This window comes from Poecilia reticulata, chromosome 11 (assembly GCF_904066995.2).
Source record: "Poecilia reticulata chromosome 11, P_reticulata-male-v2, whole genome shotgun sequence".
Classification (NCBI taxonomy): domain Eukaryota; kingdom Metazoa; phylum Chordata; class Actinopteri; order Cyprinodontiformes; family Poeciliidae; genus Poecilia; species Poecilia reticulata.
In genome coordinates this window covers 20894588-20903730 of record NC_088840.1, presented here as the reverse complement: position 1 = coordinate 20903730, position 9143 = coordinate 20894588, and the positions used below count along the sequence as shown (strand labels likewise).

Here is a 9143-nt window from a genome sequence, read left to right as displayed (position 1 = left end):
TTCAGAGTTCAGAAATGTCAAAACTTTCTCAAAATGTTTTCAAAAATATCAGTTTTATTCTTGCAAATGTTCGATTTGTAGAGCTCAGAGATTTCCATTTGTTTCTAGAAACTTTCTGAAAATAATCTCAAAAGTTGTTTTTCTTGTAAGGTTAAGAAAATTACAGGTTTTAATCTAGAAAGTGTTTCACACTAATCTAAAAATATCTGAGTTGTTTTGAAGGCAATATAGTCCCATATTCAATCAATCAATCAATCTTTATTCCAGACCAAAAAGGTCCATAAAAAAGGTAAAAACAAAATAAGAGAAAAATAATAAAATAAAAACATGACATTCACTGAGTCACAAATAAATGATGACACCAATGTTTCCACAATCTTGAGAAAAATCTCACTGTACTAAAAACAGGATTTACTAAAATTGCAATTATATTATTGCATGACACAGAAAATCTACACATACATCTATACATGAGATTCCTGAGCACAGCTGCACATGTGGGAACATCATTATGTACAAACATATGGCCAGCACTGCTCCATCTAGGCACTCTGAGTAGGAGCCTCATGCCGTCATTGTAGGCCACATAAAGTTTTTGCCGGCTACTTTTGTTGTATCTTCGCCACAGATGGTGGGCCGTGTAAAGTGAAGTGCAAAAAGCTTTAAAAAGAGCTATCTTCACAGCGCTGATCCTCACAGAGGATGAACACATACTAAACTTTCTGACCAAAGTATTAGCTTGTGCATACATCATACAATACTGCCTACGAATGTCACAATCATCAGACAGGTCATCAGTTATGTAATGTCCCAAATATTTAATTTCATTGCATCTGTTGAGGACAATGCCAGATAAAGAGAAGTCAGGGGTTATCAGATGCTTATCTGCCCTACTTCTAACAATCATAACATTGCTTTTCTTAGCATTATATTTGATGTCAAAGTCACAACCATATTGGGAACAGACCCTTAATAGTTGTTGAAGGCCAGCATGGGCTTAAGATTACCAGATCAATGACCCTAACACGTCATCGCACGTCACAAATCCTCATCCGTTTTAAGCGCAACATTAACACCATGACACATTCACACAATTAGTCTTTTTTGTTGTCGTTTTTTTTACTCTATTTGAAAGTTGGTTCAGTTGCTCTTTTCTGTATGTCTAAAAGTGGAACCAGTGGAAGTCTAAAAATAGCTTCTGGCGCTTGTTTCGGTTCGTCCGGTCCGATAAAGACGTCGTGTGTGTTTGGTTGCCAAAGCGAGCGGACCGCCGCTGGGTTGCCCCGGGCAGCGGAGAGGCAGGACGGTGGCATGGGAGCAGTTAGTCACACATGGCTGTGCTTAACATTTACCTCACAAAAACAAGAAAGCTAAATGAAGAAGCCCTTCCTCTGTCCCCGAAGATACGCAAGCCCCGTCGTCATGGCAACCACCAACGTCCTCCGCTAATCGTCGAGCGGATCCGATAAAAACCGGACAATGCATCGACGTCAGTCACATTTCCCTGTGAGGTGACGACATTTAGCTTTTTTCTTTTTGGCTAAAAGGACTAGCAAGGGTCACGTTTGGAAGAGAGAAAGAAGGGAGCGATTTCCTCATAAGTACCGTCCGGTGGAGACCGGCTGAGGAGTTCACCGGACTGGCGTGATGGACGTGGTCCTGACCAGACTGCGGGATTTCTCCTGCAATACTTCAACCTTTCATGATGGCGCAGTTTGGGAGAACAGACCCAAACTACGCCACTTCTGGCCCCTGAGAGGGGCGCACACGGCCGGAAGGGACGGCAGCCGGTGGGACATTGGGAGCGCACTGGCCTGGCTGCGAGCGGAGCTGGTAAGACCGGAGCTGCGGAGTAACGAGTTACATTTACTCAGTTACATTTACTTCGATCGATCAATCGAGTTTAACTGGATAGTAGGTTTCAGCAACAAGGACGTCCAAAGTGCTTTACGTCATAAATACACAAAAATACAAAGTCACTGAAACATTATTTTGCCAAGTGTCGCCGTTACACTTTAAAATGTTGGTTCGTGTTTCAAGTTACTTTTTAGACTAATGTACTTTTAGGTTTTTTTTACTACGCTGTACTTTTTACTTTTACATGAGTAACTTTATTTTGAAATATTACTACTCAGTAAAATACCCGGATTTTCTATCCACTGAAAAAATAAATTTATTTTAGTCAAAAATTCACCAGACACCTGCAGTGTTTGTTAAAGTTTCATAAGTTTTTATGGAAAAAAACTGATTTGGAAAATTTTTTCTTTTGCCAGATCTTTTTTGTTTTGTTACTTAAATTATTGTGATCTTTGTCCTCTAAATACCAAAATTTCCACTTAACCTTATATTTTGATCCGTCTGATGATATAATTTTTAAATATTAAGTGATCATTTCATCGGTTACTCAGTGCACGAGTAGACTTTTTAATATTTACTTCTTTACTCTTACTTGAGTAATTGTATTATGAAGCATCGCTACTCTCACTCTTAATGAAAAACATTAAGATCTGGTGAATTTCGGTGTCAGAGATTCACCAGACACGGACACACACCTGTGGTTAGAAAACTTATGAAACTTTAACACAAACTGCAGGTGTGTGTCTGTGTCTGGTGAATTTCTGGTTAAAACAAGTCGGTTTTTAAATCCCAATCCAGAAATTTCACTGAAGTGCGAGTACTTAATACTTTTACTCAAGTAAAAGTAAAGCATATAGTTAAAATACTCCTAAAAGGAAGTTTTTCCAAGTTAGCCAAGTAAATGTAACTACAGTTGCTACCAAATCCTGCCATTAACAGAAGTTTAGACTTCAAATTTTGGCTCATTATGATAAAAAAAAGACATATGAGATAAATAAACCCTTTGTGATGAGAGAAAAGCAAGATTATTTAGATCAAATTACAATTTAGCCTCTAAGGAAAAGAGAAGAACTTTATCCCCGCAGCACATCTGAATCATAAATCCAGCTTAAATGCTAAGATCTTCATTTTCCCCGCAAGTGAAAGAACTTTGGAACAAAGAAGCGTCTTGATTGAGTCTTTTTGCTCAGCAGCTCTTTCTCTCTTTCTCTCTCTCTCTCACACACACACACACACACACACACGCACGCACACACACACACACACACACACACACACACACACACACACACACACACACACACACACACACACACACACACACACACACACACACACAGTGACAGTGTGAAAGGGACCAGCGTTTGGCATAATGAGTTGGAGCCCAGCAGGCCCCCGTCTCCACTAGGAAAGTTCATGTTTCATCTGTGAGTCGTTGAGTTTCTGACAAAGGCAATAAGACCGGCATCTTTCAGCCGGAGCACGGACTCTGCGACTAGAGCCGTAATTAACACAGAAAAGAAATGCAGATCGGCCCGCCGGGGTTTTTGTTCAAGACATTCCTGAATCCTTGAAAGCAAACTTGGATTTGGTGAAGCTCGGGAAATCGCATTTTACAGTGGATGTAATTAGATGAAGAAGTTAAATTTACATTTGAAAGGAGAGATGGTTCAAATGCTGCAGTTTGCACAGAAAATCCACCAACAAAAAACAAAAACATTTTCATCGAAGCCTGGTAAAAACCGTTTGTCCGTGATGTATGTAATGCACCAGTTCAACGCTATGAAGCTTACCAGGAATAGACTAGACCACAATTCTATGTAGTTAAATTGGGGCCATAAAGTTTGTTCAAAAGAAAGAAAATTGAAACTGAAAAAAGCATGAAACTGAATAAAGTTTGAAAATAAAAAAAAGTTTTGAAATATAGCAAAGGTTGAAGCTGAATAAAAGTTCTGAAACTGACAAAAGTTTGAAAATCCAAAAAAAGTTTTGAAATATAAAAATAGCTTGAAACTGAACAAGAATTATTTGAAAGTGAAAAATTATTTTGAAAGTGACAAAATTTGCAATTGAAAAAAATTGAAACTGAAAATTGTCTAGAAACTAAAACGTTTTGAAACTAAAAAAAAAAAAAAAAAAATCTGGAACTCAAAAAGTAGTTTTCAACATTTTCTTCAGTTTTGCGGCCTGTTTTTCCAGTTTAAATTTTTTTTTCCAGTTTCAAATCTTTTTTTCTTTCAGACTGAATTTTCTTTTCTTTTGGACCAACTTTATGGCTCCAATTTAGCTCCATAGAAGCAACGATCATCCACTGTGAGAAGAAAAAAGTGCCGATCCAAACAAGATGGCTGTTAATGATATTTCAGTAATTAGAGGCCAACATCAACTGAACGGCTTCGTTCACTTCCTCCGCTGTTATTGCTAAAACCATAGACATCATATACGTATTTATGTCTTTGGCTAAAACTACAAGCAGACTACATTTCCAAAACAACGCAAAAAAATCGACGTCATCGTTCTCGAGTTCTTCTCTTCGCTGATTGGCCAGGTTGAAATTCCACCGGAAGGAATCCGAGTAAACGGGAGAAAGCCACGATTTGATTTTATTAGAGCGGAATAACGCAGGAAGGACATGGTCAGTTTGATTGAGAAGAAGTCCAGTTCCCCCGCTTTTAATCCACAAGTCTGACCTAAACATGTGTTTTATGTTCAGATGGAGATGCGTTCCCAGGACCAAGCGCTGATCCGGCAGCTGATGGAGCTTCATTCTGGCATCCAGGAGCTGAAGCAGGAGCTGTCCGAGGAGGAAGAGGAGGACACGGATGAAGAGGGCAGCTGCTGGGACTCTGATAGCGACGGAGGAAGCAGAAATTTATTCTTCCGTCAGAAGATGAATCAAACTTTTTATTCAGCTGGAAAAATGACCCACAGGAGAAGCTCTGTGCCTTAATTTTCTAAATATGTGCACAGTTAGCTTGCATTTTGTAAAAGTGACAAAGAACATTTAATCATGAAAGTCTCATCTGTCTCACATCCTAAACCAACAAAGCAAAATAAAAGAGAAAAAGATAGCTCTGGTCGGTTGTTGCCATGTTTTTTGTGTGACTGTTGTGGCCTAAAATGACTGAGATTGTAGAACCTTGTTTCTGTAAACTGCTATTTAAAATTATGATAGTATAGAAGAGACTGAATAAAAGAGGGAAAGTCTGGGTGAATTGGCTCAATAAAGCTGCTGGGACAAATACTTTTAACTATTTATTTATTTATTGTTCCTCAACTTCACATTCATTATGATTTTACTGTTCAGAATCAGAAGAACCCTGCAGAAGTGCAGAGCGTCTTTTAGGCTGCGCTCACACTGCAGCCTGAAGCGAACCATTCAATTTTTTATTTTATTTTTATTTATTTTTTTGCCTTAATGCGGCCTGTATCTGATCTTTTCATGACAGTCTGAACAACACAGGTCAGATGCTTTTCGAAAGCGACCCAGTCCACTCGGGTATCCGATACGTATCCGATTCAAATGCGACCTAACGTCCCGGTCGCGTCCATCCGACCTGAACGCCACTGACACTCAACAAATGTTACTATTTTGCGGGAAGAAAAACAACCATGACGGACTGTAATTAGCATTAGGTTGTTAATATGCTGGTTCCGGCTGGACAACAACTTTAAAATCGATACGCTCCACCGTTAGCCTCCGGGTTTACTTCTGTAAACACTGAGCTCTTCTTCTTCTTATGGCGGCTGGCAGAACACTGAGAACGCTGACGCTATTGCGCCCTCTACTGCGCATGCGGGACACTTTCAGGTCGTTGCCCGTTCACACCGCAGAACGCATTCAGGTCGCATTTATTTGGAAGTATGAACGACCACGGCAAAAAAATTAAATTAAATTAAACAAAATAAAATAAAAAAATCCGATTTGACAAAAAAATCGGAACAGGGTCCCTTCAGGCTGCAGTGTGAACGCAGCCCTGGTTACTCTGTCTGCCTCCATTACTGTCCATGTAGCATCTCTACTCTGTTCAAACGATGCATTCAGCGTTCCTCTGTTGTGTCGGATTCTTTACTTCTGGCTCCACGGATTCCCTTCGTCAGCTGTAAGTCCTTCCCAGATGAGAAGCATCCTCGTGGGGTTGGCTCATGGCTGGTCGTCCCCTTGCGCCTCCAGCCCCCCAAAGCTCTCCCTGCGCAGTCTTTGGATCTCCGTGTTGAGCCCCAGCAGCGTCTCAGCCAGCTGCACGTCCTGCGAACGCATCTCCAGCTGCACGACAACAGGCAGAGGTCAGAGTGCATCCAGGCCCGGAGCAGGCGCTACTAGATGTGTTTATAAGTGGCCGAGTAAAGATTTATTAATGCATTCACTTAAATAAAACTGGAAACACACATAATGAAACAAACAAATATGTGTTTACAAACCTTTATTTAGCCATAAAAACTTAATGTGATCAATGATCTATTTGGCAAGAGAAGTAAGACATTTTTAAATAAAAAAATCATTAATAAATATTTTACTTGAAATTTTGAATTAAACAATTAGTATATATATATATATTTTTTGGTTAATTAAATGAATAAATCCTACAAAACATTAAATACACATTGAAATATATGTGTGCTTTTGACAAAGTGGATTAAAAATGTACAGAACATTGATAAATATGTTGATTTTTCAACTGTGTATTCAAGTTTCATAAAAAAAAATAGCCTCTGGGATATTGCAATTATCTTAGGGATTTTTTTTTTTGCCATCAAAATCACTGATTTTGTGGTGACAACGTAGTAAAATCTGCCAGGAATTTTGAGACATTTACGCCTTTTTCTGTAAAAGTGACTTTTTGTTACTTCCACAACGACGTCGGATGACAACGCGACATCAGATAGGGCTGGTAAACATACTGCCACCTTCTGGTGGGGGCGAGAAACACTTAGACAACAATGTTTCAGACCATATCTGCAGAAATTTCCTAAAAAACTGAAGATATTGATTGATGTAATTTGGCAGTACACAGCTGAAAAACTTCTTTGATTTAATAAGATAATACTTGAGCACACAAATGTGATCTTAAATGTTTTATTTATGCATCCCTCTGCAGTCCAGAGGGCCAGATGAAAAGCTGTGGCGGGCCAGAATTGGCCCCCGGGCCTTGAGTTTGACACCTTTTATACTTTTGGAGAAGTGGATTAAATGTAAGCATCAGCCGATCACCGATCTCTCAGAATTAAGGAAATCAGTGCTCATAAATCAGTGCACTCCTACATATTAGTCATGTTAAGAAAGATTGACAAACTTAATTTGATCACATTTAGCAAATTAACTCTTTTCTTTTCAAACTGAAATTCAGAAATACTTCAAAAATTCAAAAATTCTGTTTTCCGTGCTGAAAGGAAGCGTTAAGTCTCACCAGTTCGGACCGGAGCCAGGTCAGAGCTCCATCTATCTGCGCCCGCCGCAGCTCCTCGTTGGCCTGCTGGCTCCTCCCGATGCCGCCGCCGGCCTCCCTCTGACCCGCTCTGGACTCGGCGGTCACCCTGAAGGCGTGCATCAGTTTGTTCTTGACGTTCTCCAGGACCATGGTGGACACCGTGTCCTCGCTGTGGCTGTCCCGCTCCATGCCTGGGTAACTTCTGCTAAACTTTCTGCAGCACAGTGAGACCTGCTCCTTCTTCTCCTGCTGGAGTTTTGAGTGTCTCCCTCTGAACTGGCTTGTTTTGTCATTGTTACTATGGAGAAACACCCTTCTCCTCGCACCTCCCTCCTCTTGGTAGCCCTAATAAGAATGGTGGAAGATCTTGAACAAAGACTATTGTTGCCTCCAGAAAGAGCTGAAAAGACCCCTCCAACCACTGCCACCCCCCACCCCCCCACACCCTCCTCCTTCCCAGCAGATCCAGCCCCCTTACAACCCCGATGTGAGAAATGTGCAGCGATGGAGCTTTCTCTTTCAGCTGAAAGGCCTGTGTGTAAACCTGCAGAAAATCAATCACCCCCCCCCTTCGCATCTCCCGGTAGACTTCTCTTTGCTGCGTCTCCCTAAATAAGACCTGCTCTTCAGATTATAGCGGACGGACAGGTTGAGCGAGCAGCAAACACAGCCTCAGTGTTGGCTGATTCAGAGGCACAAAGGCCGTCCTGCGGTGAAATATAACCAGGCCTTTTGTCCTGGAGTTAAATCCATTCCCCTCTGGGTCGGTGGGACGGTATCTGGCAACAGTGAGCAGCTTTTCCCCGTCCTGACTCCTGCATAAAGAGGAGAAAGGCCTCCAGTGTGTCCGGCAGCAGAAAGAGAAACCAGAAATTAAAAAGATGCTCAGTAACGTGTGACAGATGCACTGCAAAAACGCTAAATATTACCAAGTATTATTTCACCTGCAGCTTGGGAAAACGTCTCGTCGTAAGTGAAATAATTTACCAGTGGAAATAGTGTTTTTTTAAATCAATATCACTTAAAACAAACTCCTTATCCTACTTGAGAAGTCACTTGTACAAAGTTTTGTCTTATTTCAACAAGACAAAGCTTGTTTTATTGACGTAAAACAAGTTCATACACTGTAAAAAACAAACTAAATCTTACCAACTATTTTGGTCTGGTTTCTATAGTGCAAATAGCTTATTACGCTTAAAATAAGTAAAAACTAACTTACAAGTAATTTTTCAGTAATATAAGGAGCTTGTTTTGACTAAATATAGTATTAATATTGATTAAAAACATACGTTTCACATTGGTAGGTTATTTCACTTACATTAAGGGGAAAATGTCTTGTTACAAGTGAAATAATCTGCAAATAAAACAAGTTCTTGTTCATAAATATTAAGGAATTATTGACTTAAAACAAGCTTTTATGTTTTGCTAAAAAGTTACTTGTAAGTTATTTACTTCCAAATTAGACAAAACTAAGATATTTGCACAATAAAACTAAACAAAATACTTTTTAGATTTTGTGCTTTTGCAGTTTATTTTATTTTAAGTCAATAAAACAAACTTTGTCTTGAAATAAGACAAAACTAACTTACAAGTAACTGTTCAGCAAGATATAGAGCCTCGTTTTAAGTCAATTAGTCCTTAATAAATATATAAAGGTTCCAGAGCTACTGGCAGATTGTTTCACTTATAACGAGACATTTTCCTTCAAATCATAAGTGAAATAATCTTCCAGCGGATCAACTAGCTTTTTTCATTCAAATGAATGAATTAGTAACTTAAAACAATCACCCATTTCTTGCTGAAAAGTTACTCGTAAGTTAGTTTTGTCTTTTTTCACAAGTATTAAGATATTTACAG

General features: G+C 39.5%; 2 protein-coding genes across 2 annotated transcripts; one reads left to right on the top strand and one right to left on the bottom strand.

The window, feature by feature from the left end:
• Nucleotides 1-307: 307 nt before the first annotated feature.
• LOC103472888 (uncharacterized) lies at nucleotides 308-4928 on the top strand. The gene is made up of 2 exons (XM_008422747.3): nucleotides 308-1833; nucleotides 4571-4928. Exons 1-2 carry the CDS (start codon nucleotides 1648-1650, stop codon nucleotides 4805-4807), a joined length of 423 nt encoding a protein of 140 aa, XP_008420969.1. The 5' UTR covers nucleotides 308-1647; the 3' UTR covers nucleotides 4808-4928.
• A 171-nt stretch (nucleotides 4929-5099) lies between these two features.
• aard (alanine and arginine rich domain containing protein) lies at nucleotides 5100-7716 on the bottom strand. The gene is made up of 2 exons (XM_008422749.3): nucleotides 7266-7716; nucleotides 5100-6124 (listed from the first exon to the last, which is right to left on the bottom strand). Exons 1-2 carry the CDS (start codon nucleotides 7473-7475, stop codon nucleotides 6002-6004), a joined length of 333 nt encoding a protein of 110 aa, XP_008420971.2. The 5' UTR covers nucleotides 7476-7716; the 3' UTR covers nucleotides 5100-6001.
• Nucleotides 7717-9143: the final 1427 nt, after the last annotated feature.